The sequence below is a fragment of the Temnothorax longispinosus genome, chromosome 3 (assembly GCF_030848805.1).
Source record: "Temnothorax longispinosus isolate EJ_2023e chromosome 3, Tlon_JGU_v1, whole genome shotgun sequence".
NCBI lineage: Eukaryota > Metazoa > Arthropoda > Insecta > Hymenoptera > Formicidae > Temnothorax > Temnothorax longispinosus.
In genome coordinates this window covers 20,472,238-20,492,565 of record NC_092360.1, presented here as the reverse complement: position 1 = coordinate 20,492,565, position 20,328 = coordinate 20,472,238, and the positions used below count along the sequence as shown (strand labels likewise).

Genomic DNA, 20,328 nt, shown 5'->3' with positions numbered 1-20,328 from the left:
GTATTTTCATTTTGTGACTTATTGTGTCATTTCGTGAGTTATAGAATGCATCAACCCTTTGACTACGAGTAAACTGGTTACAGAGCTACACGCACAGTTCAACCGCAAAATTTCGTCTAAAAAAACACAGCTATTAAGACACAGAAAAACTATAGTAGCGTTTATCCTAAAAGACCGTTTAGAGAGAAGCCACTATAGTGACGCGTACTCAAAATGGTTCCGTCGTAAACAATACGATGTTATTCATATGGAAGCACAACAAGCATTCATAATATTTATGCATTGCGCTGGTTCTTTTCTGTTAAGAATAAGAAAAAATTGATGTCTTTTATACAATCATAAAATAAATATTGTTAGTCGAATAAACAAGTTCATCATCTTCGTGGACAACCAGCATCCGCATTCCACTCCTGACGCTCACTTAGTTGGACTTACGTAAGTATGAGGATATTGCTCATATCAATATATGTATATATAAAAATTATAAAATATTGATAAGAGAGAGAAAGAGTAATAGAGGTATAAACGATCTAATACTTCACTATACAGAATGTCTCATAAAAATACAACAACACTTAAGTAAATTCTTGAGATCATTTTAAAATAAAAATCTTATTACCAAAATATTGAGATCACAATAGTTTTTTAATTAAAAACATTTAGAGTTAGCGAGTTAAATCGTCTAAAATTCGCGCGTTCAGGTGTTCTACAATGCACAGAGCTAAAGATGACTGTTGCCCCGCTTGTCAAAGTCGGATCACTAAAATACAGAACATTCTCAAGAGATTTAATAGTAAAATATAGAAGACCAACGAATTAAATAATATGCTTAGACTAAGATACTTTATTTAATATGCATAGCATATTGCGAAGGATTTCATTTCACATGCACACACACACGCACGCATACAACCGCACCAAACAGGAAATTGTATCTATTAAATCCAGGCGATACTATTTAATCAAGAAGTGTGGGCACTGTCGCGTAAAAGAAGTAACGTGGCTACTTACGTACAAGGACTTGGAACATTTCCTCCCTCGTTTACGAGACAGGATGTAAATCTAGTTAAGTTTGCTTGTAAAATACACGACTTTTAACGAGTATTAAACGATAACCTATTCTGCCTATACACTTTCAATCTTGTCGTATGGAAAATCTCAGCAATCGAGTTTCCTCAAAATATTCTTTGGGAGAATAGCCAAACCGTATTAATTTTAAATAACAAAAGAAGCAACAAAAAACATATTATTAAATCTCAATATTAAAAAATGCAGTTAAAGGAGAAAATCGAAAACTAGTAGTTCGATTCGACTTTGAGTGGTTCGACACGCGGGTTCAAAGGAACTATTAGCGGCGGCCGGAAATGATCCGATAATAGCAGGAAATTATGTCAGGTGTCCGTAACCGAAGTGGTAATCTGTAAATGTGTCTCTACCACAAATTGTCGCGCGACGCGCAAAAAAAAGTGTTACAAATCGCGTCTTTTCAGCAAGATTGCAAGATCTATCGCATGTTTTTTTTTTAAGATAACGGTTGTTGTTTGACGACACTACCAGCGAATACTCTTAATTGAGCACTCTCCTAATTATGCCCACAGTCACCTATTATCATCGCCATCTCACAACTAACTGTATTCAGAAACATGCAAAGATACAAGAATTATGCTTGAGCACTGTCGATATGATCTGTGCCATTAGAGCTATTGTACGGTTCATATCACACAGCTGCATCGGAATTGAATTCTCATAATGCAACGATTATATAAGTTTTTAACATCATTCCGGCTTTTCAGAAAATGCAAATAGATAAACAGGAAATCCTTTACGGGGAACTATCGCCTCTTGAATAACCATAAAGCTAAGTTATATTGTTTGCGCAACATTAAAAATTCTGTTCCCTTCCTGATTAACTCAGACAGAGTAACTTAGTTCCGTTCGCCGATAATGTAACGTTGAAAGCATTGCACTTGTTCAAATAAGTTAAAATATTTATAAGTTAATTCAAGCAAACACATTTAACAAAAATTGCAAGATATTTATATACTGCTAGAAAAAATATTCTTAACATACTCATTTCTTAAAAATTTACAAGCAGGAAAGATAGTATCGCGAGAGGCAAAGGGTCCTCTCGTAACATCGAAGGACTTTCACTCCCATCCTCCCTTCCTCCAAAACGCATTCCTGATGAATCATCTTAGGTATTTCATTTGGATTAAATTCTTCGTAGGGTGATATTAATCATCATATTGGTATGCAATAACGTAACTTTTTTTTCCAGAACTTTATTTGTAGAAAGTTTGTTCAATCTAAAAATAATTAATCTTTAGAATTTAATATTAAGCGCTTATAATCAGATTAATAAACTTATTGCGATTTTAAAGAATATATTCAAAATTAAAATTTATTTACAGACAAAACTTAATCTTACTTTAATCTTTTTGCACGTTGTAGACATAATTATCTGGAAATCTTAAACTTGTTATCAGTGAGATAACAAGCCGTCTAAAAGCATTTTGCAAAGATATCATGACATTTATTTTGAAAAATGTTCAGCGTGAATAATGTAGCATGAAAACCTGTTTCTCCCCTACCACTAACAGGTAGATCGTCCATGGGAGATATAATTTCTAGTTTGGATCGTTCCGCGTATAAGGGTGGATCCCAAAAGTTACCCGTACGATAGCTTCTGACACGAAAGGCATATTGAAACCCAAATTCACTCGGCAAAGCTATTATCTCAAATACATCAAATTCTTCTTTGTTTCCAAGTTGAAATAACGTTACCTAATATTAAATTGTCCAATTATAAATAATGATGCGCGCAATTTACACCTGACGTAAAAATTAAAACAATGTAACGCTTGCAAAAATGTTATTTGCATTTAAATCGCATAATTATTGTCACATTAATATATTCTCTGAAAATTGCGCAACGTTTATATCTCGTGCCGTAACGTGCCCTCTCTATACAGTAAGAAAATGAGCTTTGCTGAATTGCTCTCGAATTGCGGTAATTTTGGGCAAAATTGCGCCGGTTGAAAGACGAATCTCTGGTAACAACAAAGCGTACACGTTCTTCCGACCGGTAATTGTTCCTGCGAATCGCGCCCGGTACCCCTATACGCCTCTGAAGCAATTAACTCTCAAGATTGCTAATTAACCCCGTGAGAAGATCGGTGAGGAACTTGCGTTTCCACCTACTTCTCGAGTAGCCTCAAATGCGCGACGTCTAACATCGCAGCTTGAAGCTAGTTTCCTTTTTGTGCTAGATGAAACAGTTGACCTTCCACGATAAAAGCAGACAACGCTTGCGATGATGGACCAACGCGCGATTATAGTCGTGGCGGCGCGGCGCTCCTCGCCAATCACGAACGAAAACATCTCGTTGTCCGTGGAGCGTCGATCCCGTTACAATGGTTAGTCGTATCTCTACATGATTGCGAAGAACGTGACAGAGAAATGATATAATAGCAAATAAAGTCGAAGGCTTTTATTATCGATCCGCCCAACAGCAGAGAAAGAAGACAAATAAATTCATGCTGTTATTTTATATTAAAAATGTATATGCCTTCCCATTCCAATTTAAACATTTCTTAATCGTATTGTGTATGAATATTCGTGCATTAAAAGGCATTAACGATAAACGAGGCTCAATTACGTAGAAGGCTTATTACATAAAACTCGCAAAGTTAATATTTTGCATATTTATTATATGAATTGTGTAAAATATAATAATACTTTAAAAATAATAATTTAAAATACTTTAATAATAATAATAATTTAAAAATATGCATGTAAGCTAAATAATATAGCAAACTAGAAAAATTACAGTATATAATAAGCACATCGATGCAAAATTAACACCTCTGTTGTGATTATTGGTTGAATAAATTTTGTTTGCATCACAGGTTAATATATACGTGCGAAGGGAATAGCTTGCGCGTTGAATGGAAAATAATAAGCTCCCTCGCGCGTAAAGTATCAAGACATTTTATCTGTTGGGCACACCCCATTTTCGCTGTTACCGTGGGATTATTTCGAAAGATGATTCTCATTGAATTTCATATAGCGTAAAACTTATCTGGAAAAATACTCGCACACAATCTCTTCTTTGTATAAAAATTGTCCTATAAGTACTGTTTCCTTTTGCTAGAACACTAAGCCGCCAGAGCTCATCGATACGTAAAAGTGTCAAGGTAGCATATTATAAAAACAACAGCTCAAAACATCTGTCGTTGCACGCAACTACAGTTATCAATCGTAATTGTAATTAAGGGGGGAAACAAAGAGAGATGCTGTTGATGAGCATGTTTCATAAACATCTTCTCTGCGTATTCATCAAAGATTCTTTGAATTTGTCAAATCACATATAAAAGAATAAAAGATTACATTAAGGGAATTACCTTCTTCCGCAATTTTGATTTGCTTACCTTAAGTGCGCAGAAAATGCAGGATTCTCGCATGCATGCATGTCCGGAGAGCTCTCTGAAGCTTCGGCGAAAAATGTCGAGATGCCACAAGACCTGAAAAATAAATATAAAAAATATCGTAACATAGTTTTTTAAATTATACTTTTCCAAGTAAAAATGTTCTCCGGATACAGTATAAATATCATATATTAACAAGAGTTATATTCGAAATCTTATATCTATTTACATAATATTTTCCATCTAAATTTTTTTAATTTACATAAGCCAACATAATTGTATGCGCTTATATCTGACGATTGTAATGTTATAGAACGTATTTTTTTAACATTATATTACAGGTTTTATTATATTACCAGCCCGCGCAGGGACATGACTAAAATTTTTGACATCAATTTTGAATGAATTTATCGTATCCTTTGTATTAGCGTACAGTACCGAGTCGAGAAAGGTAGCACGTGGGTGTACACGTAACACAAACAAAAATGTAAATGTGTCGAAACCTTATATGGCATCGATCTATAGCCATATACGACAATAACCCAATGCGAGCGCATTATTATACTAGGGGAAAGTAAATCACAATTTCCGTGCCCATGTCCTGCATAGCGGAACATGATTTCCTCTTTTCTTGTGTCACGATGCGAAACGATATTCGACACTTTTTAGAGAATAAATTTATACCTTTTTAAAAAACTTCCCGCTTTAACAATTTAATAATCATACAAGAGAGATTTCTATAAATTAGAAAATAATATTAATGTTTATAATATTAGTATTAGAATAAGAACGTGAGCATTTTTTTGTATAAAATAATACATATTCTACGAATGTATTGCACATATCTACCGCTTTGTTTAAAATTACACCATTGGAGTTAGTTCGAATGACCCCATTAGTCTAATTTTTTGTCGTTAATTTAAAAGAAAAACTATTGAATAGGTTTTTTAATTTGAAATGTTTTTAACAATAAAGAAAAAATAAATTCAATTAATGGAAAATAAAATTACTTTTTGCTAAGAAAAAATCGATAAAAATTGTAACAGAGCGACCGGAAACACGACATGCACTTTCCCAGGCAAACAAAGCGAGCTTGATGAAATGTTCGAATGGCGGAGGAAGCAGTGTTCCATAAGAGTTACTCACACGCGAGTTCGGATTTGTAACGCGCGATAGTCAATTTATTTTAAGATGATTCTTATTACCCCGTGGTTCCTCTATTCCTCCGTCCTCCCCTAATAAGAAAAAACTAATTTTGTTATAACTTCAATAATTTTTTAATCAAGACTATTATAACATAATAATCATAGTAATCTTTATTATTGCATCGCGAAATAAAATATACTCATCACGAAAGGCCGATATCCCTGCAGGAAATATTTTTGTGGTATGTCGAAAGAATCGTGAGAATGGAAAAGCACAAGCAATCCTTTTGGAAAACGGATGTAATTCTTGAAACTAACAATAAGTGGGAAAGAAGTGTGTCATCGTTTATAATATCTGACAGTGGTACTTACAAAAAAATTTGAAAAAAATTGTATAAATGTTGATAAAAGTTATAATCCTCTATTTTGTCTAATAATAATATTATTAGATATATGTATATAATATAATATTATAATTATATTTTTATTATTTTTGACATAAAATTATGAAACCAAAAATTCTACTTTTCCCTCTCTCTCTCTCTCTCTCTCCCCCTCCCTCCTCTAATAAACTTAATTTCTAATTGTAAGTAAATTAACGCAGGCGTACTATTCTTCCATCTCATTGTTGTTATTAGTTATACCGTAAATAATGATTATGCATTACACTCTTTTCCCTTCAGCAAGGTTATAATTTCATAAAGCACACTCGTCTCAAGTGTACTCGATACCTGTTAATTGGTTTGCTACTCAATGCACAAACCAATTAGCGGCAGAAGCCTGCGAAAGACTCAAATATAACGGTTGTTAATGCTTATTAATCCAGCGATTATTTATCTAACGTATCGTATAGCTAGTGATTTGTAATTGGATATGGTTTAACTTCATGTAATTAAATAAAAACATTTAAAAAATATAAAAATATACCTATAATTAAATTTTCAATATTTTTATATCTATATTCTTCTATGTATCGCTATAATATAAATATTTTTGTATATATATAATATAAAAAAAGATATAAGAAAATCGAAATTTATTGTAATACTATAAATAATAATCATAATACTAACGTGAAATTTTTAATCACTTTCTATCTATCTATTGATAATATGTTATAAAGCAATAATAATTAGATGTAATTAGCATGTAACTAAAACTGAAATCACCATTCGTCACCATTCTTCGCATAATTTACTGTTCACCCAGGCGTGTTAAGAAAAAAATTCAAGAACGATCGCATGAATTGTGTCTGATGAGAATTTCAAAGTGCTCCAAATACCTAGTTACCGCTGCGTGACGATCGTGCGAGATATTTTCCATGGTGCTACTATTACGAAGCTTATACGGACTACTTCTGCACATAGCGCAAAATGTTTTTTCAATATTGGTACTCGTCTTGCTCCGCGCTCCGATAATTTAAAACTTTATAAGTGATCATTTATAACTTTATAAGTGATCCATTATTGCATCCATCATATATGTAACAAGAATTACAAGAAACATCAGGCTGCTACGCGATATCGTTTCACCGCGTTTTCTGCAACCGCAAAATTTATTACATAAAAGAATATGGATATAAAAATATCGAAAATTTAATTATACACATTTTTATATTTAAACAATTTTTTATAAATATATGAAATTCCATTGTATCCAATTAAAAATCATTGGCTATACGATATACTCGATAAATAATGTTTAATTTCAAATAATTGGGAAACCACATTCAAAACTTTTCGGCCAATTTATGACATGTCTACTTCATCAAAGAGTTAAATTGTTATTCTTCGTTTTGGCAATGAACTTAAAAAATCGGCATCATACTTTAGACCGCTGTATAAAGTCGCACGGTTCACGCTGGGTCGAGTTAATTAATGGCAGAAAAAAAGCGCATTGTGCATTCCACGGGATTTTCTACAGCACAACAAACAGAAACCGCTATCGTCGGAAAATTAAATAAATTATCCACCGTTTTAAAGAACCACGCCCTCAGATCGACCTTATACCTTCCTGCAATGGGAATGTACATAAGTGCAGATATTTATGTTATCTTGCAATATTTCAAATTGAAAAAGAGATATCGAGAAATTAAAATAATATTTGTTAAATAAGTAGGAGAATTAAAGAAACTCATTTAATTCAGTATAGAACGTAACTTCAGAGCGCTTTTAAATTAGATAATATTTTAATTGCAATATTATTATTTTTATCGCAAAGCGTTTTGTATAAGTACTTTGAATTGTTTTATATAAACAATAATTTACAGTTTAATATAACATTAAAAATAAATTCAACATTATATATCGCACCATCGTCCAGTCAAAATGTCATCTGTCAACATATCATAAACACATCAATTTAAATCGTTAAAGCGCTAAAAACATAATAAATTATTAGTCAATTGTCACGTTTCTTCCCCACAGTGCAAGAATATCGACGTAAGATGATCTATACGCCGCGGATGCTTTGGGAATCAACAGGTACTCCGGCACGGGGCCCCGCGGGGTAGAATAGATATAACGGTATATACATTATCGCACGCGTATCGACCCGCAACGATTTAACGACATTTGCCGATTCCAATGATGATAAACCGAGAGCAATAAGTAATAAATAAAATACTAGGAGAGACAAGAGAAACCGTGAGACCAAACCTTGGCAATCTGGAAGAGGGCCTGTCTCCGCGGCCTCTGATCCTGCTTCATAGCGGCTGGTTGGTTTGCTCCAATTTGCGGTCACCGTTACTTCCTCATGAAAATCCGTGGCGGAACACTCGCAAAATCATTGACGATCGCGTCGATTATGAAATTACACTGTACATTACACACTAGATCCCGAATAAAAGAGGAAACGCAAGACGCGCGATGCGATCGCGCAGGATACTCTCTTAAGCGGGCGTCGATGCAACAATGCCCGAGCGGAGCCGGGGGACTTCAACACCGATGGCAGCGCTACGCGGGACTCTTGTGGGCAGGTAAGAAAACGAGCGGGCCCCGGTGAACGCGGTCGTGGGCCCACAGGTATCTATAGTATGATAGTACGATGTATAGTACGCTGTAGTATAGTATAGTACGCTGTAGTAACAGCGTACGATGCTCGGGGCCTCACAGGGACGCATCTCTTCTCAGCGCGTATTGAAAAACTATTGAAAACTGTCCGCGTGAATTTGTTCAAAAGTACTGATTTCAATTTTTTTAATAAATATATACTATATAACGCATAACGTGAATTTTTATTAGTTAGTTCATTAAAATGAGTTTGTATCGTATCTATAGTCTTAAGCTGCTTTTACAAATTATCATCAAAAGATCGTACAAATCGAAACAAAAAATAAATGTTAACTCTCAATCTTTTATATTTTTAAAATATGTATAATTATGTAAATTATAAAAAAATTATGCATAATATATCAATTTTAATATATTATATCTTTGTAATATAAATACGTATTAACATATTACATGAGCGACAAGACAATAATAAAAAATAAAGTACCAATAATGAATAAATAGATACATTGTAAACGTAAGTTATTGTAAAAATATTATCATCTAAAATAATTTATGTTTGAATAGAACACCATGACGATCCGATCCTAACACATTTACTACAGTCTACACAAGAGTTGACCATTTTTACTACGAGGCTGCAGCGTGGGTGAGAGGCTCCGTGGCCCGGGGTCAGTCGGCTCCGAGCAAGGGACGGGGAGAGGATAAGCGGCTTTACAGAGTGGGAGAGGCGACCAGGTTTCCAGAGGAGCGGAAAGGGGAGCTAGCACGAACACAAAGTGCCGCGGAAGAGGATCGGTATGGGGGAAAGGGACGAAGAAAAAAATAAAGAGTGGGAAATGGCGAATGAGACGGATAGAGGAGAGGGAGTCATGGGACTGACAACGTTTTACGTTACGCTACACTGCTACGGGAGATCGTTACGCAATTTGATTCGGGAAAGAATGAACGAGCGATTTGGGAACTCTCTCTTTCCCCTCAGGTCTAGTGGCACTCGTATAAGTCCGATGTCCGACGTATGATGGACGGCCTAAATGAATTTAAAAGAATATATTCTCACGGAGATAGTAGATTACCATTTGCCTTATTAATTAGATATAATAAAACGTAACGTATATTTTTCCGACATTCCACATATATGTAAAGAACGTTCATTTCATACACGGATAAAAAAAGAAAGGGTACGTTCTTTTAGCATAAAAGTATGATCCGCTACAATAATTATCGAGACGATTACAATATTCGTCCAAAAATACTGTCTTTTAGCTGCAATGCTGCGAGAGCAGCTGTTGGCAGACGAGTTGCGCGCTGCCACACAATAGCGGAGTGCAGCACGAGAATCTCTTTTTGCAGTACAGAATAACGCGCTTGCATATGCCTTCGATAGCAATCGATACGTACGCGTGCGAATTTTTTCGAGTGCCTACACACAATAGCAAGAAAGGCAGTTATTACGATACCAGTTATTGCAACAGAGTGCATATAGGCCCACCGGTAGCGCAGTTGTATTGCGCACATGGATACCTTAAACTGTCCCATATCCCTATGCTCACGCTGGATACGTGATAACCGCGAGCACGGTGAACGCGTGATACAGCATCGCGTGTAAAAATGTCAAGCTCTTTGTTCGGTAAGGATTGAAAAAGGACGATATTCTGGTCGAGCCGCAATCAGTATTATTTATGTTGCGATGTAAATCATTGGCAGCATGTCAAATAAACAGACCGATTATGATCCTTCAGTTGAAACATTTTACCTGCAAATTGATCGTATAAGTACGATCATCGGTTGATTTATTTAACACCCACGCGAACGTATTGTATTTGCATGGCGCCAGATTCTTACTTATTAATACCCAACACATACACAGAGAAAAGAGCCGAACGCCGATGTTCTTTGTTAATCATACAATGTAGACGGATGCTCTATCTCGTAAGAGCTAGATTAATAAGAAACTAATTGTGTATTCAGTAAAATTATTGTAATTCAGCCGCTATTTGCTAAGGACTTAACAAGAGATAGCAAGTTTTACTAAAGCATCACAATACTTTGATTACATTTCTCTTAGAGGAAAGGAGTTTTATTAGGATAAATAAAAGAGAGATGTATTAACATAATTTTGTATATAGTAAAAACAAAACTATAATCTGTATTAAAAAAAATGTATATTTATCTCTTTGAGCAAGCACCTTCACAAAGTTTGTGATAATATTAGTGAAAAGATGCCAGTATTCAAAGTTCCGTGTGTATGTGTGTTAGTTCTGCATTGGGTCTGTACGTGTGCATGGTATTGGTTTACTTTAATCAGCGTAAAACATTCTACACAAAAGCGACTCGCGAAGAGGCGTTTGAAGATTTCCAGACTCCACTTGAGGATCATGGCAATGACAATACGGAACTTCCTTCATGGAAAAACGAAACCGAAGGACAAAGACGACCGTTGTAAATCTCATTCGCAGTATGTAAATTCTCCAATTTAAGGGAAGGTTTCTCCAATTTGAACATTTTCAGAAACAACACACTCTTTGATCCTTGAAGAAACATTCTACGTTTTACTATTACTGCTGCCTGCGTTTTCGAATTTAAGAGAGTTAAGAATAATATCTAAAAGTGCAGCGAAATATGTTATCCACAATTTTTACGGCTTCAGAAAAATTTTTATGTTGAGTTCTATAAATATAAAGAAACACATATTCTCTTCTCCGCGTAAACACGAAAAAATATTTTTTTTCTTATTTCATATTTAATAGAAATTATTACGCATTACGATAAAGTAAACCAATTCCATAGCAAACAAAGATTATTCCGAAAAGAGCTTTTCAAAGAATATTACTCGTTAAAATGTCAGCAGTTCATTATTTGAAGATGTTCTTAAATCATCGCACTTTGCATCGGTAAACGGGCCCCTCCAAACGCATCGCATAAGATCCTATTGTTCGAGGCGAGGCATGAAACAACTTCACGGTGGACGTTAATTTCCCACCGGAAAAATGTTCACGTAGGCGTGAAAGCGCGAGAAAAAAACGCCGGAGTACTTGAAGTGCGAATAAAATCTATTCATCGTTGATTGATTTCTATTCATCACGATTGATTCCAAATGTCAAATTGAAGAATTTAATTCTTACTGTTAGATATACACAATTACACAATATTTTCGTTGGAACGCAGTTATCATATTTTTCATATGTTTCAATAGAACATATTTCCATATCCTGTAAGGGTTTCACGATTCCATTGCATCTGCCATCTTTTAAAGCAGTGCAGGTGGCAGCCCATTTGCCATTCTATAAAAGAATATTTTCTTAATAATAAATTTATAATTCTGCCATCTTTAAACATACAAATTTAAAATCAACCCAAAACCCAACGATTGCATTTGCAAACTCTACGTATTGGAATAAGGGAACCTTTTCCGCTTTTTTCAAATGCACTAACTACAGAGCGCAGGTGTAACGAAGATTCGGCTGCGTTCGTGACGACTTAAAGGACACTATACCGAAGAGAAGGCTACCCCAAGCCGATTGGTACAAAGGGACAGGTATAAAAGTGTTCGTGCTCGACGTGAGGGTCGACGGAGACTACCTGCTGCCATTTTAAACAACCTGAAGTCGGTGTCCCGCCTTAAATTGTTAAAACCGGGGTGGATCAAGCGGAGTCTCAGGTGCGCGCCAACGATCAAGGAAGCGCCAACGATCATCCATTCGTATTCAGCGATGTGTGACTTTCGTAGCTGAAGACCCGCTTTTAACCCCACATGCGAGAAACTGTTTACACATCCGGCGAGATGATGCTGGCGCAAGTGACGAGCTCCAATTGCACCCGGGTGTTCAATTTCGAATGCGCGACACGAGAGACAGCTTAGAGAAATCTTAAGCTGGTTTTATCGCAAAATTACGATAAAAACTCTTAGTCAGTGACTTTTCAATCCTGATTCTCAAGGCTACGTGTAGTATAATAATTATTAATGCGCTATGAATGAAATCATTATTAACGCGCTTTTTTTAATTTCAGATTTAAATTACATGTGAAAGCTGATTAGAGAAATAAAATTAATTATTTAATAATTAACTGTCTTATTTTTCTGACAAATCTGTGCTTTAACACGGATATTCATCTGAATTTTAAATTTGACCAATTTGAAATTATGAAGACGAGCTGCAGAGAGAGTGAGTCGAGCTACGAAGCGGCGAATAAATGTCAACCTCGGAGCAGATGAGCCACGCATTCTCGATCTTCGTGATCGAATCGGACGGTGAAAGGAAAGGGTTTCTCGTGAAACGCGCCGAGCGCAGAATGCCAGCACGGCAGTAGAGACTGCTCATCTCCCATGATTTATGCAACCTCATTGAAGACGATGCTATCCCCGTCGACGATCCGTATTCGTTCCGCCATCGTGTCGTTACAGCATCCAACAGAATCTAGATCGTAAAAGGCGAATCCAAAAGTTGAAACAAAGATCGAAGCTGCCTCGTTGTCGCGTGAGAGAAGGCTCTCAACAGAAGAACGACGATAATATCGTACGTCCTATTTTAAGGAGAATTTTGCAAAAACTGTATTTTCTTTAAAAAATAACTTGCAAAATTATGGGGCACTTTAGAGCATTTGAATTAATTGCTCGAAGATAATAAAAAGAGAAAATAAATGCCCCTTTCCCTCCTGTTGAGAATCATGATAAAAATATATTTTGCAATAAAGCGTTTCATGAGTAAACTCTTAGTTTTGCATTTAAATTTTGCCGATAATATCGCAAGAGAGAAATACATAATCTTAACTAGCTACAAAACGCAACTCATGAATCTTTCAAATAGAAGTGATATGATTATTTCATTGAGAATTCTCTCGTGTAAAACATACATGTAATGGATCGGGAATAAATTTGTTTTGCACATATTAGGATAGTAATGATAAAAGATATATACGTATCTTTGGAAAATGTAAATCCACTTTTCATATAGGAAAACACTCGGCTTGTGAGAATTGATGGAACCTTGCTGTTTGATAAGAAAACACAAACATCACGAGATAGATTAGATGACCAGATTCTTACGAAATACATATGCGAGAGGTTTGCTATAACTGTAGACCCGGGAGATTGCATAGCTCGCCTGGTTTGGTCGTTTCCGGAAAGTTGTTAAGCAAATGAATGCACGGGCACTTCCCACAAGAAGGTAACAACCTGAAAAGAAACCGCTAGCATCCGATATGTTCTCTCACCGTAAATAAGATTCGACATATCATTATTTTTCTATAAATAAAATTATGTTATTTACACATTCGTCTACGATTTATTCATGAAAATTTTATTACATGACAATACTTTCTCTATTAGTTTCGCTTTTTATTCGTTATTTCTAAAAATTTTGCCCTCTTAATCACGAGACAATTCTTTAATGCAATCTTCTCGTAAACATATTCTGATCAAAATATTTGCATTATAATTCAATAATTAACACAGTGATCGTAATTGTACCGCGAATTAAGAAAACATTGTGATAATTTAAAATGCGTACGTGTATACCATACCGATGTCGTTTATTACACCACATCGAAGTGACACGCACGTGCTATAACTGTGAATGAAAATAAGTACTAATGTAAGAAGAATATGTTGATGTCGAATTGTATACAGTATAAAGGTGAGGGGAAAGTGCAATCACTGCATCAGCGTGCACCTGCAGCTCGATCGCTTCCTACAAGGTTCAGTAGGCGAATTCCGACCACGAGCCCAAGGCAATCAGCATAATTATCACCGAGAAAAAGGACAAACTCATTGATTACATCGAGCCGACAAGTGCTCAATCATTATGATCAAACGCTCTGATTGACAATTTAAATCTAAAAAGATTGTGACTAGCAAAATTGAATCCCGCCGCGGAATGTGGTCCAATTTGAAATATAAATTACTAAAGTAGCGAAAAAGTGTCAGAAGTCATTCATAAGTACAGTTATACAATAAAAAACAAGAAAATTCTGATTTTACCGTCTTCTAACAATATTTAATATAATATTTAATAACATTTATCTCATAATGACCATCAGCAGTTTTTTTTCCCCCAAAGAAATTCGAAAAGCAACGTGAACAAGAGTTACAATTCTATCACCAGTCGGTTTTCGGAGACTTCAATGATATCCATTATTGTTTTCCCCCTCTTTCAAGCGAAGTGTTAGCCGAGTCTCTCGACTTTCCAAGGTGCTACCCGCACGTGCGCCGTTCACCGCGATAAGAAGAAGAAGAAAACGACGACGACAACGACTACGGCGCAGAAGGAAAAAAAAATACGAAATGCCACGAAGAGCAGGCGAAGAGAGCGGCAGCGCGCGAGGGTAAAACTGGTTTCCTCTACGCTGTTACGATGGCGAATGCCGTCCACGAGGCGGCATCAACGAGGCGACGTTTATACGCACGTGGCGGGATGTCGAGATTAAAGCGAAATCATCATTTGATTTAATGCCCTAGCCCGAGCAAGACGATATCGAGAAAATGTCTGAATTGAATGCGCGAAAGAGCGGAACTTGCGCAAAAACGGTTTTGCAATGCGCAACCGTGCGCGGTTCACGTGGAATTCCCGGTGAACGTATCCGCTCCAGTATTTGCTCGTCAATCCCGAGCACGTAACAAATATTCGTCGTATATTAATGTGACGTAAATCAAATCGACTTTTGAGAAGCACTAAGCCATTCTGCGGCGTCCATAAGAAATCAGATTAAACGAATGAAAAATATTTGAAATATTTAATTGATTGATACTTTTGGTTTGAGGCTCCTGAGTAGGTACTCGCCGCGGCAATATGTTAGATCTACTTCCGAAAACTATCCTTTTCCCTTGACAGTTTAAGCAGCCGTAAAATGAATGTGCAAAGTCTAGTCATGCGTCTGCGCAAGCCTGCATGACTAGGCTTCGTATTGTACATTCGTTTTACGGCTGTTTACTAACTGTCAAGGGAAAAAGACGGTTTTCGGAATATTTTATAAGTGTGTTAAAGCGAACTGAAATATTTTTTCATCCAAATATCTTTTTATTTAGAATTCTCAGCGTGTCATTTATCGCCTTTGACGTCATGATCTCACATGATCGCGGCGAGATTCCAAGAGCCTTAACTATCTTCAACCAATCCTACAATTGTCTTTTTATTTCTAGAAAAATTAATCATTTCTCGTTATCATCGCGAAATAGCGTAAAGAAAAATCGGCAGATAGCAGAAGTGGGTTATTTTGCAACGACATAAGGAGGACGAGTTTCATGCACTCGGTAGATAGGTTAATACAGCTGACATGCATTTTAACCGCGCGCGCGAGAGGAACCATGATCGCATCGCAAGTCTCCGGCGCGAGAGGAGAAAACCCGTTGTTTTCGTATAGCCTGCAGGAGGCCGTACTACCAGGAGAAAAAGAAAGAGGGAGAGAGAAAGAGAGGGGAAAGGCAGAGAAGGAGGGACGATATGCGAGAGGAGGATCAACGGAGAACCGGTTTTCCAAGAGGCCAAGAAGCGACGGAGTTGTGTATATGAGTAGTAAAGGAGGCTAGCGTGGCCTGTTACGAGAGAGAGAACTGGTTCCACGATACAAACTGGAGTAAAAGTGTATTGTATCGTCGTCGTCGTCGTCGTGGCGACGGTCGTCGCCAAATTGTCCCGCGCACTTCCATGTTTACAATTCGGCGCACACCGTAGGTGGCCCAGAGATAAATAAATACGATTTCTGGATAAAAGATAACATATCATTTGATGCAAAACCACAGATACAAATATGTTTCTTGACGGATAAAGGAAGCTCGCATGTAGAATAAATTGAAATCAATTTATCATTTTATCAATTAGAAGTTTATATTTTAATTGCGCGATTACTTGATACATTTTCTTTGGTACAAATATTGAAGCTGCGTCTTCTATGAGTCGCCGTATGTATAAGTGCCTTTCCTCCGCTGAAGGCGAACAAGTTTCCGGACTAGAATCATTATCCTCTTTCAATTTAAAACGATTATCACCACTCCTTACTAAGAGACCCCTTTCCTTTTATCGATTGTAAAAAACTAAACAGGAATAGGTCTTGTACGATATATGAGAGATCAAATGAACGGATATCGAGTATTAATTATCATCCACAGTACGTTGTTCAAAGTTTTGTTTCAAAACGTCATAAATATTAAGCTTAAATAAGTTTATCTTTAGTTCGTTATCTGACTCTGCGCGTTCTCTTCTTTCACAGTATAGACATCAGATATTCCATTGTTCGTATTCATTGTTCGTCAGATCAAGCGATCGAAAGTGTACTCGCGGTTGATTTTGCGTAACAAAAGATCGATAACGAATATGCTGTTGTAAAGTTACAACGGTATCCACGAACGCAGATAGCACGCCGGCATCATCAGGATTTAATATTCGCTTGTAAGATTTAATTAGTCTCATCCAAGAAAGTTTCTAATTATAATCGCCATATTTTATTTTGTTAAGTAGTGCATTATAGGTAAAATTAAATAAAACGACATACAGAGATAAAAATAATTTGCAAAAAAAATCAATAATAGGGGAACTGTACCTAACATCGCACCCTAGTTTATAAAACTAAAATTTTGACTTAAAACATCTTATAAGAATATAACTAAACCATATTTAACTATCTTTTCTGAAGAAAAGCAAAAAAGTGGCATTTGACAATATCGAAAAAAAGTGTTCCTAATATCGCACCCTTACATATTTTTATTAAAAATACAATTAGGACACACAATACATGCTGAAAATAGACCCAACTCAAAAAAGGGCACACAAGCTAAAGATATCCCCTTTTAACGATTAAGAAAGCTCATGGGGTTTCACGGACTGTTGGATGAAATGATGTGGTCAGCATCCCGCCTGGGCGATTTACTCTCGGAAAAAATCCTGTTACTCATTGGACAGGAGGCTGAGGGAGCTTCACAGGTATTCTAAAGGTAGACCAATTAGAAAGAATGGGCGGTATAATGAATATTCCCAGAGGGCGGGATTAGGAATACCACAAGAAAGAAACATAACCGATTAAAGAATTACAACAATGGCTAGCAACAAATATCTCTAATTTAGGAATTAAATTAGACACAATATTACATGTTTTTATAACAGAAATTCGTTCTTGGTACGTATCTTTTTTGCTGTATTAATAACGGAAGACACCTCTTGCGAAATTTCGAAACGTCGTTGAAACTATGAACTGCCACGCTACGCTTTATATCACAGTTCTGACTGAAATAAAACAAAAGATCGCCCAAAATAGCGTTGTTCAACAGCTTCCACTGCTCACTGACAGAATGCAACACGAAACAATCTCAATATCGTAGAGTGCGGAATTAGGGACAAGGGCGATATTAGGTGTACAGTTTCTCTATTAAATAATTTTTTTACTAAATTACAAGGATAATATTCTTACACCTACATATCGCAAAAAACATTATTGCACACTGCATCGTAAGCATGAATTGTGAAAGAAACGAACATCTCCGTAAGTCCATTAGGATGACCTTTACCATCGCTTCTGCTTTTCAAAAAAAGTATCCAAGGACAAAAGGCATCAGCGCGGGAAAGGTCCCTATTGGTGCACGGTTCCCGCGAATTTATACCAAGGGTGATTTCAACGCCGGCCATCGTGGCGGGAAGATGGTCTAATGGACCCCGCCATGCTGCGTTACCATCCATTTACTCTTAAAAATTAAAATCTCCCACGTCGCTAAGGAATGCGCTGTGTTCGCGAACGTTTCTTTTTGAATATAATTATACCAGGTCATAAGTTTTAACATTTCCATATTACAATTATTACAAACATTACTACTTTACAACAAATATCAACTAATTTATATTTTTCGTGTATAACCAGAATTATTTTATATTATCCAAAGATATATTCTCAATTTTATTAAAGCAACCTCAAGATAAATTCATAATCTTCCATGATTCATGCATAAGATTTGGGACAACGCGTATATTCGAAGGAGCTCTCTCCTGGATAGAGTGAGCGGTTCTTTGTTCCTCTCTGTGGACGCGCGGACCGAGGTCAAACGAATCGTGAGCGAGAGTGGTCCACGGTCGCAGCTCGCAGCTTCCACAAACCAGTTTTCGTTAAAAAGATCTGCTCGGCGGCGCCACTATACGATGGCTGCAAGCAAGCGCGCCTTCCGCCGCAGGACCGCGTTCTCCAGGGCGGGAGGATGTTGACCCGCCGTCGCCATTTTGAATCACGGTCTACGTGATCGTAGTACTACTCACAGCTGGTACCTCAATATTACTCATGCACGACGTATATACGAGCGCAGGGAGCACGTGCACGTCTCGATATCGAGTCACGTATCACAGGAGATTGTTTTTATTGAGATTATATCTACATGTATATATGTTATAATATGTAAGATGTATCTCAATTTATACTTGTAAACTTGTAACATTGTTAGATACCGATAAGCACTAACACTTACTGTTCTACTATTTCTTCTTCGATAAGAGCGATTCGATTTCTCCTTCAAGAGACATAGAAAAGTTACTGAAAAATCTAAATTGTCAACTATAGAGATACATATAATATAAAACATTTATTTAATTTAGTACAACCATAGAAAAATAAACTTAATTAATAGCTGGAATTTATAATGTTTTAACAATAAAGATTTTTTAGCCGACCCAACTGACTCATATCTTTATTAATTATAATCGTCATGACGTTTTGACCATTGGTTTTGGTCCTTCTTAATCGAATTAACTTTGATGTTAATAAGCATTCTTTTTAAATCATCGTAAAGAATTTATTGCGAAAAATATCACTTCAGCTAGGGGGCCTATTACGTATCTTTTCACGAGGTGAAAATGAGAAAAGTGAGAAAATTCACTAGAGTATCTACGATTTCATTGGTCGAAATCTAGTAAATCTGTTCACTTTTCGCATTTTCACCTCGTGAAAAGATACGTAATAGGCCCCCAGAATTCAAACCTGGATCTCCTTACAATTCGTGACGAGCATCTTCACCAATTTGTCTCAGACATGTAATATTCATCGCAATAACCGGTAAATATTAAGGTAAATAAACAATAAGATTGATAAAACACCGTTCTTTATTAGATCAACGGTGTATAAGTAATTAAACCAAATCAGAAACTTTTGCTTTGCCATGCAGTAAATAATTACCAATAAAGATTTTTTTTACTCGACTTGATTGATTACCTAGTCGAAAACGTCGTGACGATTATAATTAATAAAGGTAGCCAATTGGTAAAAACATCTTTATTGTAAATTTTATTTACTAAATGCGAAGCAAACGTTTTTGATTTGGTTTTATAACGTTTGTTTAAGAACACCTGTTATTGAGGAAAGAAAAGCAACAGTAGAGTAAGGAATATGGTATCTGAGTTGCAACAATTTGCGATTATCACGCATTGCTTACACGTATCTACGAGGCGTGGCTATGCATACCTGTACGTTCTATCACTGGTATTCGCTTATCGATATTGAGATTCTCTCCTTCGAACTACTTACTAATACAGAATGTACCTGCTAGCATCAGCTATAAAACCTTCAAATACGTACACCTGTCGACACGCCACCGGGCATTTAAATCAACATCACCGAGTCCTAGATAGCTCCATCCGGACACTTCATTTTCTCCACTCCAAGCTATTTTAAATATTTAAAAGTACACCTCTCCGAAAGTCCCAGTGACAAAATGTCGTTTACTGTTACGTGAATTAATTAATTTACTCTAACACGAGATAAGATATTGCTTTAATGTTT

General features: G+C 36.2%; 1 protein-coding gene across 1 annotated transcript in view; it reads right to left on the bottom strand.

Moving 5' to 3' along the window:
- The window catches only part of Ec (ubiquitin specific peptidase echinus), a 51,527-nt gene that overhangs the window by 15,887 nt on the left and 15,312 nt on the right, over positions 1-20,328 (bottom strand). Inside the window, 1 exon segment of the mRNA XM_071773707.1 lies at positions 4,431-4,523. Coding sequence (XP_071629808.1) covers positions 4,431-4,523 — 93 coding nt within the window.